The sequence below is a fragment of the Lynx rufus genome, unplaced genomic scaffold (genome assembly GCF_022079265.1).
Source record: "Lynx rufus isolate CCGP_SWC_20201006 ecotype Redwood Valley unplaced genomic scaffold, mLynRuf1.p SCAF_9, whole genome shotgun sequence".
Lineage (NCBI taxonomy): Eukaryota > Metazoa > Chordata > Mammalia > Carnivora > Felidae > Lynx > Lynx rufus.
The window spans coordinates 48,057,882-48,075,610 of record NW_025814897.1 but is presented as its reverse complement, the minus strand read 5'-3'; the positions used below and the strand labels follow the sequence as shown (position 1 = coordinate 48,075,610).

General features: G+C 37.5%; 1 protein-coding gene across 1 annotated transcript in view; it reads right to left on the bottom strand.

The window, feature by feature from the left end:
* The window catches only part of DLG2 (discs large MAGUK scaffold protein 2), a 1,224,822-nt gene extending 1,207,459 nt beyond the window's left edge, over positions 1–17,363 (bottom strand). Inside the window, exon 1 of the mRNA XM_047070845.1 lies at positions 17,262–17,363. Within this exon, the coding sequence (XP_046926801.1) occupies positions 17,262–17,363 (102 nt within the window). The remainder of the gene's footprint in view (positions 1–17,261) is intronic.
* Positions 17,364–17,729: the final 366 nt, after the last annotated feature.

Here is a 17,729-nt window from a genome sequence, read left to right as displayed (position 1 = left end):
AAAGCTAAAAATAGAACTACTCTACGATCCAGCAAATGCACTACTAAGTATTTACCCAAAGAATACAAAAATACTAATTCAAAGGGTTACGTGCACCCCGATGTTCATAGCAGCATTATCTACGATAGCCAAATTATGGAAACAGCCAAAGTGTTCACTAACTCATGAATAGATAAGGAAGATGTGGTATACATACATACATACAATGGAATATTTAGCCATCAAAAAGAATGAAATCTTGACATTTGCAAAGACATGGATAGAGCTAGAGAGTATAATGCGAAATGAAGTAAGTCAGAGAAAGGCAAATACCACATGATCCCATTTCATATGTGGAAATTAAGAAACAAAACAAATGAGCAAAGGGAGAAAACAGAGAAGAAAGAGAGGGAGGGGGAAACCTAGAAATGGATTTTTTTACAGTTTATTTTGTTTTAGAGAGAGCATGCATGAGCATGAGTTGGGGAGGAGACAGAATCTTAAGTAGGCTCTACTCAGTCAGCAGGTGCCAGATGCAGGGCTCCATCCCAGGAACCGTGGGATCATGACCTGAGCCCAAATCAAAAGTCGGATGCTGAACCAACTGAGGTACCCAAGTGCCCCAAGAAACAAACTCTTAACTATAGAGAACAAACCGATGGTTACCAGAGGGGAGGTCAGCGGGACGATGGGTGAAATAAGTGACTGGGATTCAGGAGGGCACTTACGATGAGCACCAGGTGATGTATGGAAGCATTGAATCACTATATTGTAGACCTGAAACTAATATTGCACTGCATGTTAACTGGAATTTAAATAAAACGTTAAAAAATAATAAAAATGTTTACACACTGCAAAGGGGTTTACTTTCTTTGAGAAAAAAGTACTTGAGCATAACATGTCATTTCCTTATTGTACCAGATGAATGAGATATTCCTCTGCTTAGATTAATTGAGTCATCATTTAAAATGAATGTGCCATCATTACAAGACTGTAAGGTGCCACAGTCCACATGAATCACAGTTTCAATTGTGTGCACTGTAGTAGCTTACTCAATTTCTCTGAAGAAAACCCCGAGACCCTGACTTGTTCTCAATCATACATCTTTCTTCCTTCAGACTGGATCTGAACAAAACCACAAGAAATTGAAGAAGGTGGTTTTCACCCAAATAGGCTGTGGGCACTGAAGCAAATGGTTCAGCAAATGAAGGAAGCAAATATTTACTATTCAAATGTGCAAGGGTTAAGCAGTTCTCAACCCCAAATGCTTGTCCTCTGAGATAAACAAAGCTCAATTCTATAAAATGCCCCACCCTAAATTCCACTTTTGTCAACACATTAACATATAATTGGATACTTAGGTCTCAAGAACTGGGGTTAGAGGAAAAACTGATTTTGGCATATAAATGATGATAATTAACATAAGCAAATTAGCCAAGTCTTCAACTTTGATGATATTCTCAGCTACAATGTTAAGAAAATGAAAAGAGCTTTTTGGGCTAGGAAGATCCATTAAGAGATTTTAAAAAAAAGCTAGTTAAAAAAAATAGTATTGCAAATGTTCAGTTATACAAGATTTTTATATAATCGTTTATTTATTTATTTTGGTGGACTCTATTCCCCAGAATAGCACATTACCACATTGCTTTCTCCTCTGGTAACAATGATAGCAACCAATATTTCTTAGTATATACCATACTATGTGCTTATATATTTAATTTACAATCTCTTTTAATCCAATATGTGTTTTCATAAACCACTAGTATTTCCATTTTGCACTTGAAACTAATCTTCAGGAATTTAAGTATCTTGCCTATTTCCCTACTACTAGTACATGTTAGGAGTTGAGTTTTCAATCCAAATTTTTTGAACTCGTAAAGTCACATCTTCACCATTACAAAATTATCTTCACTGGTATCAGTTAAGTCATGAGGTGTCTAGATTCAGGCCCTGCAAAGTTCTTAAAAAGAAAAAAAAAAAACACATTCACTCGAAATTGTAGTTTCAAAGTCAGACCTGGGCTTAAAGGCTACCTTTGCCCATTACCTTCTATGAACCTGCGGAATGTTATTTATTTTCTCCTAATTCCTCACTGATAAACACAGTAATGCCTTCATTTATTCAAAAAAGATTAATGGGTACCTACTCTGCCAGGTATCATGCTGGGCAGTAGGGGTAGAGTGATACAAAAAAGAGAGTTCTAGCCCTCAGAGAGTACACAAGTTAGATTTTCTACATTTAGTCTAGAATTGTAATAATTGAAAAGTATGAAACATTTTGATATTCAAATGGCTTAACCACTACTGACCAGAGCTCTTCCTAATTAATTCATTTTCTTACATTCACAAAAATCTCTCATTTTCCTCTTCTTGGTTGGATCTTCTACACAAAAGCCCTGAATAACCTGAACCTATAGGTAATGACTGGTTTATTCATTTACATGTACATTTGTTTAAGTAGGCACATGAGCATACACACATATGCACATACTCACTTCTAGAATGGATTTGAAGTGGCCTGTTAGTTAATTTAAGAACTTCTTAGCTGGTTGCTCTTAGCAACAGTTTTTAGCAGTTGTGCCTAGTTAGCCAGAACAATTTATAAAGGGAATGAAGCATTCAAATTAGCTAACAAATGGCAAATAAACTAGCTTTAACTGGACTTAATTCAGAAGGACTTACACAGGGATTGATAACTCTAGCTGGAATGGAGGAAATGGTGGTACTGAGAAGGACCCCACACAGACGGGAATTTTCCAGTGATCTCCTTTCCTAGGGCACCAAGGCTGCCAGGTTTCTGTGGCAGCACTCGAGCCAGACCTCATCCTGTAGAGTGCATGACCAGCTCTTCTTAACAGTCCTAATATAAATCATCCAACTCTACTAAAGACACTGGACAATACCTGGATTCTGAGGCTGTCAGAGAGATGAAAGCTGGTGTCAGTTTATAAGCAATAAAAGCAAAACAAATCCCTTCCAGCTATTAGAAAACCACAAATTATTTTAAGATGACTTTAATCTCACAAAATATAGGTTACTATGGGATGTTGTTTATAATCATTCATTTTTCTATTCATTCCTTCATCACATATTATCAACAGACTTTTAGATGTCAGTGTTGAGGGATTTATTTATTCATTCAACATATATTTACTGAATACCTCATTTTTCCCTTTGCTCTCCTTAAGTGAAGCTCAGTGGAAATTATATGCAGCTAAAAATATCCTAAAAATAAAGTATAATGGGTGTCATTATAGGAGAGGCAAGAGAAGCTTTAACAAAACTAGGACAAGTCTTTCTTTTTTGAAATTAACACTAGGTCTCACTTGCCTAAATAATTAAACATAAAGATTACATAAACCATTCATTCAACAAATGTATATTGAGCCCATAGTAGGTTGCAAGCACTATACTAGTAGCTAAGTGCTCAAAATGTCAAGTCCCAGGCTCTGACACCTCCTTGTATTTATACCCTTGTGACAATTCAGTTCAATATGACAGAAAAATGTCCACAACTCCACGGAAGCAGAGGGGTGATGTGGTGGTCAGGAATATCTTCCATAAGGAGATAACACAAAATGAGCCCTGAAGGATAAGCCAGCATTAGCCATATTATTTCAATTTCTTTGATCTCCTCCCTCCTTGGAAAGAGCCCTTACCTTGTAAGGCCCTGGGCAAGCATAGAAGGAATAAATACTTAATTTGTTTTCTAAATAAACTAGTAGTGTTTTTACTGGGTAGGTAAGTTGAATGTTTATATGCAATCATTAAATAACAGTACAAGGTCCTAGATGATTCATAGCTAAAAGCAGCTATACAGAGAGTACATTTGATAGAGTAGGCAGATAGCTAGGTAAGAGCAGGGAACAGGTGTTTTCATATTGATAAAAAGGGCAGAAAGTGAGTTCCAAATAGCTGGAAAAGACCCCAGGAGATATGAATCATTCTTCCCCATAACCACTGCCCTACAGTAACCTATAGCTTCATTATAATACATTTACAGTGTGATTTTGAACCTCCCTCTCCTCACAGAGGGAAGGCTGTCCTGACAGTTCCAACAAGAACCATATAGGGCCAAAAACCCCACCTCCCTGGTTGTAGGAGGAGTCCCATAGTTGATTGGAAGCAACCTCAGTCAGAGACCACAGGTAGCTAAGAACCCAGAATGGGCAACAGCACACACTGCTAACACACTGAGGGCTCTGAACAGCCAGACTGTATGCAAGGCAAGGACTTCAAACTGTTCAATACATTGGGGTTATTCATTTAAAAGTAAGCATCTGTAGACATACCACGTGAACCATGTCCTTGATATTGTCTGAGTGGCACACTGAAACACTTTGAAAGATGCACCACAACTTAACTCGAAATTAGATTAAATGGACTGAGTCAATGATAGGAAATTTAGGATCTTCCAAACTATCATCATCTGTGAAGCACAGCATTGACAGTAATACTCTGTGACTGAAGAAACTCATTTTGGCAGATCTGTCTCTCCAGAGAGGGAGTAATCTTGATATATACCTAGTTTTTGTTGTTGTTGTTGTTGTTGTTTTAATCTAATCTTCTGTAAATCTACTTAAGTCCACTCATGATCTCCTTTTTTATGTGTGAAAGAAGAGCTCCCACACATGTACAAGAGCACACAAGCAGGGAAGGGCAAAAGCAGAGGGAAATAGCATCCTAAACAGGCTTCACTCCCAGGGTAGAGACTGTGGGGCTGGATCTAGCAACCTTGAGCTCAGGACCTGAGTGGAAATCAAGCATTGAAAGCTTAACCAACTGAGCCACCCTGGTGCCCCCATTCATTATCTCTTAAATTGCTAAAAATTTTGTGATAAATTAAAGCTGTTGCAGTTTTCCTAAGTTGTTGCAGAGAGAAATAAGTGAAATAAAACATCATCAATTAAATGTAAAGAGAATATGTTAACCAATGATTGCAAAAGAAATCTGGAATTTGCCAGATAGAGCTCTTCTCTAAAGATGTATAAAAAGAAGACTTACATGTCAATGCCAAATGCATATTCAAAAATGCACAACATCTACCTGTGTTAGAGTGAAATAATACATTTGGGGCTGTCTTTTTCAGTCAGAAAACTTAGAACTTATCTTTCTCAATCCATATGAATGGAAAAATATGCACGTGGGTCTAGTAATGTCCAAAAAATGGCTAATTCTACATAGGTAGAGTTACACAAGCAAGCACCAAGATGTTATTTTTGTTGGTAGAAAGCTGGTTCATCTGAAATCAATTATATAAGCAATTTTTCTCTGCTTCCCTAGAACTCAGAATATCTACTACCTAGACCATCTTCACAAAAAAATACAGATTTTCATTTTTCAAAGATACATTTTGGTCCACATATTCCTGTGGCAGAGGTAGCTGGGCTTTGGGACATGCAAATTCTTGAATTTCTTGGCTCAACATTAAATGTATAAATCACCCATAATGGAGCTGTATACAAAATTGATTTGACTGGAGGTAAGAAGGCAGTATCCAGGTCCTGGACTCCTAAAGTTAGATACAAAAGAATCAAAGAGAAAGTCTGAAGTACCTTCAACTGGCCTAACTGCATGCTCTCACTTCTATGGGTTTCAGGAACACAAAACACATCATATTTCTAGGCTAGGGGCTGTCTGCAACAGGTTAGAAGCCATAGGGAAGAAGAGACCAGTATCTTGAATTCATGCAATTTCACTTCTGTCCTTACCATCTGAAATGTTTAGCTGTCTTCACTGCACAGGTGCAATTTGATTTTATTTGGTACACATCCACTGAGCTTCCGCACCATGCCCCCTCAGCCCTTCCAAATTCAATATAGGTAACACATACTCATTTGATCACATAAATGAGTGTTATGGGGCAAGTACTAGCTCTGCCCTCTGTTCTTGGCAGGATCCCAGAAATATCTTGGTTGAATGTTTTGGAAGCATAGGTCAGTCCCTAGTAAGTGCTTAAAGAAGGACAAACAAGGGAAAAAGAGACTTTCTCTGGCCTTAGAGTCAGAAAACTAAACTTCAACTGCAGTGCCTCTATTACATGCCTTGTGACTTTGAACAAGTCATAGCATTAGTTAGGAAGTTTGAGCAGAAAAGAGACTTAAAAGAATATCCTATCTACACTCAACTAGTTATTTGATTACTTTAATAATATAATGGAGAAAAAGTGTTCTAGCCTGATATTTGAACATCCATAGTGAAGAGAATTTTAAACTCAATGTGCTTCAGTTTCTATAAAATCTATAAAATATCTACTTTGCAGAGCTGTTGAGGTACAAAAGCTAACTAATGTCAGAATGCTGTCCATAATATGAGTAAGATAAAGAATAAAGGTTCTTTCTAAATAGGCAGATAACACCATTACAAAGAGGTAAGCCTTGAATACAGCAGGCAAATACACAAACCCATTCCCAGCCTCTTAAACCCTCTGACCACCTTCATCTGAGAACCTTATTGAAATTCATTTTACTATTTTACAGAAAGAATACAAGTACAGTTTACATGGCCCTGGTTACCCATTTCCTTACAGTTATTTTTTTTTCCTTGAAAACTTTTCAAGATAAAAATTCAAAACCCCAGAGCTCTGGAGGATGCCTGATCTCCCTTCAGCCAAAACAGGCATCCGGTTTCTACAATAAATGAGATCATAGCATCCTTACTCATACTGCTGTAGATAAGAACCTGTCAGCATTTTCATTATAAAACCTTTTTCTTCCCTCTGGCTTGAGAGACCAACCATGGCAATTTGCTGGAGAAATAGTTCCAGCAAAGGGCAGTACACAAGGCTCAAGCACAGAGAGAAAATGTTTTCATTTTACAAAACTCCAGAAAGGTTTATTTGGGAAGTAGGCTAGAATCTCAAGGAGCATTTCTTTTCGATGGTCATTGGGCCTTTTAAATAAAAGAAATAAGGTTTGCTGATATGTAAAACAAAATTTTCTCAGGCAGCAGATGTTAGGAAAAAGGTTAACTACTTAATACCTTTAGGCACCAGTACCTCATGTAACAGCTGTAGTAACATACACATTAGAGAATCTGTGCTCACAGGTAAGGTGCTTTCAGAGTTGGGAGCATTCTCTCAGACTCTCTGAGCTAAAATCATGGTGGGGGAGAGGGTTTTGCCAGTATTACATCAAACAGGAGAAAATGGGATATATTAAATGATATGCTAGAGATGACCAATAAAATCTTTCTAACAAAATGATGACACACCGAATACTCAGTAAAGGTGGGTTGAATGATCTGGTTCAAAGAGTAAACTTTTTTTTCCCATCATTCCTGAATCTCACATGTGAAAGCAAAAAAGAAAAAAAAAGTGTCTTTCTAGGCAATCATACACTATGCTAATATAAACAAAAGTGAAATGGGAAGGGACTGTATCTGAGTGAGAGAAAGAAAACTATTATCTATTTAACAGCTACTATATGCCATGTATACCATTAATTGCTTTATTTGTATGGAATAAAAAGCCCATTAAATATATCTTATCTCCATTGTACAGATGAGAAAATTGAACCTCGTAGAGGTGAAAGAACTTCCCCAACATCAAAGAGCTAATGGTCTAGCCATACCACACCTTTTTTTAATTTATTTTTTAATTTTTTTTTATTTAAAAAAAATTTTTTTAACGTTTTATTTTTGAGACAGAGAGAGACAGAGCATGAACGGGGGAGGGGCAGAGAGAGAGGGAGACACAGAATCAGAAGCAGGCTCCAGGCTCTGAGCCATCAGCCCAGAGCCTGACACGGGGCTCAAACTCACGGACTGCGAGATCGTGACCTGAGCTGAAGTCGGACGCTTAACCGACTGAGCCACCCAGGCGCCCCTTTAATTTTTTTTTAACGTTTATTTATTTTTGAGACAGAGAGAGACAAAGTATGAGCAGGGGAGGGTGAGAGAGAGAGGGAGACACAGAATCTGAAACAGGCTCCAGGCTCTGAGCAGTCAGCAGAGCCTGACGCGGGGCTTCAACTCACGGACCGCGAGATCATGACCTGAGCCGAAGTCGGATGCTTAACCGACGGAGCCACCCAGGCGCCCCAAAGAAACTTTTAATTTTTTTTTTAATGTTTATTTTTGACAGAGAGAGAGACAGAGCATGAGTAGGGGAGGGGCCGAAAGAGAGGGAGACACAGAATCCAAAGCAACCTCCAGGCTCTGAGCTGTCAGCACAGAGCCCAACGTGGGGCTCGAACCCACAGACTGCGAGATCATGACCGGAGCCGAAGTCGGATGCTCAACCGACTGAGCCACCCAGGAGCCATACCACACCTTTTAATACCAACCTTTACCTTCAGAACTTGCTTCCTCCTATGTTTACCTGTCCAAGAACACACTCAAGCTTAAGCCTTACCCAAGGTATGTCTCTGCTTCATTCAGATGGTTGGTTGGGTATAACCTAACACTCTATCTGCCTGTCCTTCATTCTTTCTCCTTTTTCTTCTTCTGTCCAAAGGGAAGATACACCTTCAATATCATACCACTAGTTTCTGTTATCATGTTCTTTTAACACTAGCAAAGAAGTATTGATCATAGATATCAGCAGACTTGAGTCCAAAATCAAACTCTTTTTTTTCTTTCTGACCTAGTCCAATGCCTTGAAAAACCCAGATTAATTTCAGTGACCTCTAAAAAGCCTTCTCTAACTATATTTAAAGCAATCATTGATCCTTTTGTCTTATTATCTATAGCAGGGCTTCCCAACCTATTGAAGTATGAGACCAGTTTTAAAATGTGCACTCTTTTGCATTATGTGTTAACTATACTACAAAAAGAAAGAAAATTAACTATTTTGTGGATCTCTCACTTGATTTCAGTTGCACACACACAATATGATGTTAGAAATATACTATGTTATTTATAAGGTTTCCAGAAGCCATAATTTAGGACAGCGGTCTTATTCCCTTTGATCTGATCATCTAAATTTTCATAGGAAACATTATTGAACATTTAATAACTGCAATGTACTGTGGTCATAGGCTGATAAGAACATTCATATATGTAAAAATAGAGGCAAAATTCACTAAAGTAGTGTTGAATGATTTCTACTGTATTATATCTGAAGGCATAATCTGTGACTTATAAAAAATTTAATGTTTATTTATTTTTGAGAGAGAGAGTGAGACAGAGAGTGAGTGGGGGAGGGTTATAGGGAGGGAGACACAGAATCTGAAGCAGGCTTCAGGCTCTGAGCTGTCAGCACAGAGCCTGACGCGGGGCTCAAACCACGAATTTTGAGAACATGACCTGAGCCTCAGTCGGATGCTTAACCAACTGAGCCACCCAGGTGCCCTGTGAAGGTATAATCTGTGACTTATAATGAAAAAAAATCCAGGACCTTCTGAGAAAACAAGTTTAACTGCACTAAAATCCCCATGGCATGGGGAATCAATTATACTTATAATCTATTAGCTCATCTGTAACTTACTAAACCAGAATGACTTACTAGTGATGACGTGTCCAGGGATCTGACCCTCATCAGAATTTCTCTCAGTCAGAATTTTACAGAGTGAGAAACTGAGATTTATTATATGGAAATGGCTCACACAATTATGGAGCTGGGAAGTCCCAAAATCTGCAACTGGCAAGGTGTAGACTCAGGAGAGCTGACATGTAATTTCAGTCTCAGTTTGAAGGCCTGAGAATCACGATAACTGATGGTTTAAGTTCTAATCTGAAGTCCAAGTGGGCCTGAGACCCAAACAGAGTTCATGTTTCACTTCAACACCAAAGACAACAAAGACTGATCCCAGGTCAAGGTAGTGAGGCAGAAGGAGTTACGTCTTACTCAGCCTTTTTGTTCCATCCAGGTCTTCAACTTACTGGATGAGGCTCACCCACTTTGAGGAGAGCAATCTGGTTCAGTCTAATGATTCAAATGTTAATCTCATCCAGAAAAACCCTCACACACACCCAAAATAACATTTTGCCAAATTCCTGGGCACCCCTTGGCCCAATAAAGTTCACACATAAAATTAACCATTACACCAGGGTAGCACATTGAGCAATGCCTAGTCTATGCTTCAGGGTAACGTAAGCTCTATGAAGTTTAATAGCACAAGAGGTTTTCAGAGGCAAACTGCCAAGGAAAATAACAAATGAACTACAACAAAAGACACACTTCTTTTCACTCATTCAGTAAACATTTACAAGCACCTATATAATTCATTCATTCACTCAACAAATATTTATTGACTATCTTTCATGAAACATTTCCTGGATCTTAGGTACTATAATAAATGAATATGATATGGACCTTGTCCCTAAGCAGGTCACAGTTTAGATGGGCAAATAGAACAAGTAAATACAATTTACAAATGAGTATTACAAAGATTCAAGCATTGACCATTGGGTATCTCAGGAATCCTGAAGTAATTTAACTTAGAAGGGACTGGAGATGATTTTACCATAGCGACTTTGAAACTTCCCTGGGATATCCATAACTAATTACAAAGTAAAAGGCTTGATAATAAAAATATGTCTCAGGTTTTTCAAGATCCTAAATTCTATGATTCAACATTCCTTTTTGTGAACATATTTTAGTGACTGCATAATATTTAACCTTCCTTATCTTGTGATATTTAGCCCCTCCCCCAATTTCCACTATTAAAAGAAAAAAATTTTTGAAAAGGACCTTGAACTGGCAAGTATTCTTTCTCAAATGGGACACAAGGCCTATGCAACCTGCTTCTTTGGGATGTTCAGCACCTGCTTCACTCATTAGCTCATTTTTCATTTTCTCTTTCTGGGTCAGATTTAATCTAGGATATTTTTTTGGTGTGAATTATGTAAACTTTTAGATTCTGCCTTTTGTGATATTAAAACGCTTTAATAATGTGTTAAAGTACACCCCATTTACAAACAGATGAATTTCAATGTATTTGACTGAAAAACGCTTTTCAGTTGATGACCAACAACCTCCATTTTTTTTTTACCAGTTGGCAAAGTGGCCTTAATAAAATAGAATACAAAAATATATATTGAATATTTACCACATTCCAGGCATTGTGTTAAATGTTTTCATATGTGATATATCACTTAATTCTGACAAGAGTCCTGTAAGCCAGGTGTTATTTTTCCTGCTTTTTACAGTTAAAACTTGTCATTTTATCTTCTGTCACCTTGATTCTCAGAACTTCCAGTGCATAGAGATCATGGCATAGAAAAAGAACACTGAGCTAGCTACAAATTAGGAGACCTGGTTCTAGCTCCAGCTCTGTGACTTGCTGTGTGATCTTGAGAAAGTTACATCCTATCTATATGGCTTAGTAACCTTATGTGGGAAATGAGAACGTGAATACTATAGGAAATGGTATATTAGCTCAAACTCCTCTCAAATAAATAAATACATAAATAAGTAAATACTTTAAAAGGAGGCTGAGTCTTCTGACAGGTGTGACTTACATTCAAATTTATGCCAAGAAAAGTATATATAAATTACATTTTTGCAAATTGACTCCCAACTTAAAGGCACTTATATGAAGTTGCTACATTAAGGAAAACCTACAGTTAATTCTACAAATGAGTTGTAGACTCTAGACATAAACTCTTCGAGCTCACATTTTGGCTCTGCTACTTAAAAGCTATGTGACTTTAAGCAGGTTACTTGAAGTCTGTATGCCTCCATTTCCCCATTTCTAACATGTATGTATCTATCATACCCATCTCTAAAGACTATTGTGAGGATTAAGTGAGTTGACATTTATAAAACATACAGAACATGTATTTGGCACATGGTAGCAGGTTAGTATGTATGTTGTGGGACAGAGACTAATGTCTTGACAATATAAATAGCTGTTACCTTGATGTACCCATTTTGAACATATGGACTTTTTGAATATTAGGTATTTTTAAATGGGACACACCAATATAGTCGTGGGACTCCTATAAACTCAAAGAGTTTTAACCTTATTCGCAGGAGAATAAACTGATTACTTCTTATTTATAAGTCCATAAAGTAGAAAAAAACTATTTAAACATAGAGAATGTTATTATATATAAAGTAACTTGTGGCAGTACAAATTTATACAGCTATCGTTAAAATAAATGCAATAGCCCATCATCAAGAGTTTTAAAATATTTAAAATATGTCTTTGTAATTCTACTTATTCTAGCCTACCCAAAGGAAGTCATTCTGAATGAAAAAAAAGAATTATTTACCAAGATATGCCTTTTATTTTTAATAGAAAATGTGGGCAAAAGCCTAAATATCCAAAGATAAAGATAGTTATCTGTTATACAGCTATTAAAATGAATATTCAAATCCTAATATGAATTTAAAGCATTAAAAAGTAAACTCGATGATTCTAACTGCATTTTCAATAATAAGCTATATGTAGACCAACAGAAAATAGTACCAGAAAACTAGAAAAATATAAAGTAAAATATTAATAGTTTTAATCTCCAGTCCTTTGGGACAAGAGTATTTTCTGAAGTTTGTTTTATTTTTGATTTTATGTTTTTTAAAATTTATTTTAGTGAACATATATTACTTTAAAATAAAAATAAAGAACATACCAAAATAGGCATTGGCAATATTCAAAATATATAGACTTAGTGATGTATCTATTAATGAATGTAATGATAGATATATTCGCCACTCTTCTGTAAAAAATTTGGCCATGTTTAAACACACATATGAACAAACAAACCCACTTCTCCTTGAAAGAGACTTTCTAGGCAGGAAAAGGAAGCTTGCAAGAGTTTTGAATGCCAGTGTGCCAGGGAACTGTCCACCAGAAAGGTGCTGATAGACACTTAGATCTTGGGTGATTGTGTAAGCACCCTCTGGAGGATGGAAGTCCACAAGGCATTTCTTTTTCCTTTTTCTCCTCTTTCCTAATGTCTCTTCTCTCCTTTCCCATCATCCTGTTGTAGTTCACTTTCTTTCCTTCTATCCTTTCTCTGATTACCTGGTAACTATGGAGATTAGAAGAAATAACACTTGTAAAGCACCTAGGATAGTGTCTAGCCTTACTGGATACTTAATCAAGCTGATTTTTCTTTCCCTTTACATTTTTAGTAAGAATCCCTTCCTTATTTTAATTCCATCCTCTTCTTTTCTATTTCCTTCCATTTTAAACTCTTTTTTATTCACATTCTTCTTTCTCTGGGAGAAGCACCATGTAGACAAGATGGAAAGTTGCTTTTTACCAGATGATTCCTTGCTTTGAGGGGTGGGGCAGTGTATGACATGTCTACGCATTCATGGTAAAAATATATATCTATATACTTTAAGAACTTTTCTCTGTCCCAATACATCAAACATAATATTAATGGCACCTGATATGGCCTAGGGGCTTGACAGTTTGATTCAGATGAGCTGTTATATTAAGATATGACTCTAGGAGATAGGGGAGCGAGGTTCCCTATGGCAAAAACCTATTTCAATAACAACTTCTCAGTTACAAAAAAAAAGGCAAAGCAATAATTGTAGAGAACATCATACTTTACATTAAACTTTTAGAATATTAGGGATAATAACAAATATTCAATCTTTTTTGTTTGCATGTTTTTGCCTTGGAAATGGTGACTGGAAAGGAGACAGTGAAGGGAAGGGGACACACAGAGGCTGCAGATCCCTGCAATGTAGCTATGGGTAAGATAAAAGAAAGAGAAATGATATATTGGCTGACCATTGAATTATACTGCATGTGGAGAAAACATAGTTAAGCAAAGGTAAAGGTTATGCCTATTTTCAGATAATAACACAAAAAACTACTATAAGGGGAAAAAGGTTTCAGAAGGCCTTATTCACCATGGAATTTCCATTCCCATAGCAGCATTGTATGACAATAGCATATGGACTGGGGCAAAAAGAGGACTGATAAAATAGGAAAACTTTCTTCTGAATAACAAACAGTGCTTTGGTTTCTCTTATGACAGACTGATAGGACTGTTAGTTTTCTGTACTTTAGAGAAGGGAGTAGGATTATCTCCCTCAATAAACTTGCAATTCCTGGAGGAAAGGAATGGTGCCATACTTGAATTTGTATCTTTAATACCAATCACAGTGCCTGGGATACAGCCTAGCACAGAAAGACACTTCACATTTATAATCATAAGCCATATAGTCAGCTAACTCAACTAACAGCCAGGATGCAGCAAGCTGTGGCCCTGGAGATTGCTAAGAAAGTAAAATTATTGTGGGCTTCTTCCTTCAACACTTAAGTTACTCAGTATCCTGTAAGCCATTACTAGGTTTGGGAGAATAAGAATAAACAGTTTAAGTGTTTTTGAACTTAAGTCTGGCCAACATGCAAACATGGTTTCAGACTTTGCATGATAAATATCTTCCCAGAAAGAAAATATCCATCCTAATAATCTTACGTTCAAACTTGATGGATAATATTGGAATAAATGCATTTTTGGAGGCACCATATTGGCATCTATATTTCCATGAGTTGTTTTCCCAACAATTATTTAAATTCCATTTTCATTGCTCAGAGTCAACTAAAATCCTTATTTTATATTTTTCCATAAATCAACACTGCAATTAATGCAATCATCTACCACATCATTTGACTTTGAGACCATGGAAGACAAGAGTTGTTTACTGCCACATCTCCAGTGTCTAGCATTTATTCATTGCTCAATGAATATTTGTTTATTGAGTAAAACAATATTATCAGTTTTCAGTAGTTTTCATAAACCCACTGTGGTTTTTCAATGTTTTATCAATATATAAATTGTTCCTACATTTTATATAAACACTTTGCATACAGAAAAGAAACCTTAGCAAAAGCAATGATCATGCTCACAGCAAAGAAACAATTTATCAAAATAACAGTGAAAGAAGGTCCTTTTAGAAGTGATGAGCCCTTCTTAACAGAGCTGTAAAAATAACCAAGGCCAAAATAAAGTATCAATCATTTGGTGAATACATACATACTAAGCACTGCATGTACCTCATTTAAACTATTTTTTACAATGACATAGTAATATATAAGACAACAGTTATTACTGTGGCCATTTTACCTATGAGGAAACTGAGACCTAGAGAAGTCATATATCTAATAAATGGTACATCTACTTCTAGTTTTGAAACCTAGTCCTATATGATATACAAGTGTATAGTATATTCTGTTGTCATCCATCAGATAGTCTCGAAGAATTTCACCAGAGAAAGGCAAGAGTAGGAGACTCCATTACTCTTTCCATATCTAAGATTCCAAGATGGGAGATTTACATCAACCAGTCTATAATTAAGCAACTGTTAAGTATGACTATAATGTAATGACCAATCCCATTATACTGGGCTTATGAATGATCTTATTCAAATACTTGACAAAAGGGAATGGGATAGACCCTCTAAAAGTATTCTTTCATTTTCATGGAGACTTGATATCTTTTCCATAGAACAATGTCTACCAACACACATGATTTAGGTGCTTGCCTGTATTGACATGGTTCTCTCTCACAAACTGAACTTTTCAAACCAGAGCACCAAAAGTAAGAGAACTTAAAGTAAGTTAAACTAATTTAATTCCCTAGCCTTAAAAAAAGCATGTGTGTAATTTTAACAGCATAAAAAAAAAAAACAACCTTCTTTGAAAAGGAGCTTCAAGGGTTGAATGCATATTCAACAACATTTCCACACCAATAGCTTATCCTATTTGATGATTAGCTTGTGTTTAATTTCCCTTGACAAATTATTCACCTTTGTTCATAATCACTTAGCGCTGCAAAGCAATTCTCATAAGTGTATGGGAATGGATTTTAAATAGTAGCCATTGCTAAGGTGCCACTGTAAATACAGTTAGAAGAGTGAGTGGATAGAAGCATGGGGGAGGGTAGCAGGTTATGTGAGGGAGAGGAGCTAATAAGTCAGCTACTGGTGCTGTTCATTCACATACATCTTCCTGATAGCAATGAACACAAAAACCTTCAAAAATTCTAAGACCTTTCCAAGGGTTTCAAAAGGAGCATCTAGCTAGTCTTCAGTATGGTCAGTGATTTTTTAATGGACTCTAAGGTACAGTCTACTATATTGAGTAAAAAGCATCAATATTTGGCAATAACTTTACCACTAAATGATTTTACAAAAGAATTATTGGAGAATATTAGAGCCAAGGAGGATCACTTCATCCACACCTCTCATCTGATAAGAGATTCTCTAGGCATAATCAGTATAAAACTCACAATTCTGACTCCCCATTTTTCCATTACAGCTACACTTCCTCTGAGCACTATCCATGAAGTTGAATGTCTATGTTTCATTAACTCTACTGCCTAAGGTGCTTACCAGTGTCAAGTCCAGTCACTGGTGTTATCTTTAAGAACAACAGGGATCATGTGATTTTATTCACTTACCAAAGTGAATTTTCAGTTATTTCAGATCAAGCTCTCTCTCCCCTAAGAATCACCATAGTAGCCACAAAAGTGTTTTATACAAACAGGCCAGACAAACTCACCAGCTTTGCACAATGAAAAGAAGTGAAGGTATGTGTGTCTAGGGCTAAGGGGACATGCACTCAGATCATTCATGGGCTAAGACCGCTCATATACCAAATTTCATGCATCTTCCAGTCCACCAACAAAGTTAGAGACAAGGACTAATGAATGGTAGCCTGCTTCAAAACCCTTCAAATCTCTTTTCCTTGGGAAAACTAATCACCTTTACAAACATCTGGGCTGGGACAGTTACTCGCTAGAAACTTCACTGATTAATTGTGACACCTCTTGATAACATTTCTGAATGTTGATTTCAAGTGGCTTGTATAAGCTTCCAGAAAAGGTACACAATTAGGGGCAACATGAGCCCATCTCCAGATTTGCTGTCTAGAATAAAAATAAACTCTTCAGATTTAAAAGTGTCAAATTGCAAACTGATACGTTCGATTTCATCTCAAGAGCACATCCACCATCCCAGATAACCCTGATTGTGGGCCGTTGGGTCCGGGGCTCCAGGCAGTGGTAACCTGTGATGAGTTCAGGAGCTCACAAATGAGCAGCCAGAAGCCCAATCACTAACTAAATGTATGACAAGATCCCAAGCACAGAGTCACCTACGGCGCCCCCTTTCCGAGGCGTGATCTGCTCTTGGAACCTCGGTACATTAGAGACCAGGGTCCTGCCACAAAGGAGTTATCAACCCAACATCGGACTCTGTAAAATCCGTGCGCTCTCAAGGCCCCCAAACCCAGCCAGCTCCCAGAAAGGGCAGAGCAAGTCGTAGCTTTTGTCACTCTCCCAACAAGCAGACACATAAACAAACAACAAAAGGAATTGTTAGCTCCCCCAAGGGAGGCAGCATGCATTAAAAAGACATGAACCTCGTCCTACCTTGCATCCAAACATCAACGACAAAGTGTTGTTGGTGCAAGCAACTTTGCAGTGGCAAATCATTGGGGTAAAACAGTCAGGGTCCTTAACAACAGGGGACATTCCTTTCGAGCTGCGGCAGTGGCAGCTCGCTTGGGGACCCGAACACGGTGCTCGCCGCCGGGCACATGGAGTGACAGCCTAGACCGTGCAGCCGCTCCGATAGCTGCCCCCTGCGCCCTGCGCGGCCATCCCGGCGCCTGGGTAGAAGCAACGCGGGCAAGTAACAAGCGTTCGGGGTCTCCCTTCCCTGGGGAATGAGGCGTGGGGGGAGGGACAGAACCGAGAAGGGTTTCCCCCCCCTTCTATGGTGAATTTAGGGTGGGTAAAATTTTAAAAAATTAAAAAAAAATACAAAATAAAAATAAAAAGGAGCTAGGCGCTTAGAGGAGGGTTCAAAGGAGGTGGGGCAGTATTAGCATGTAAAAG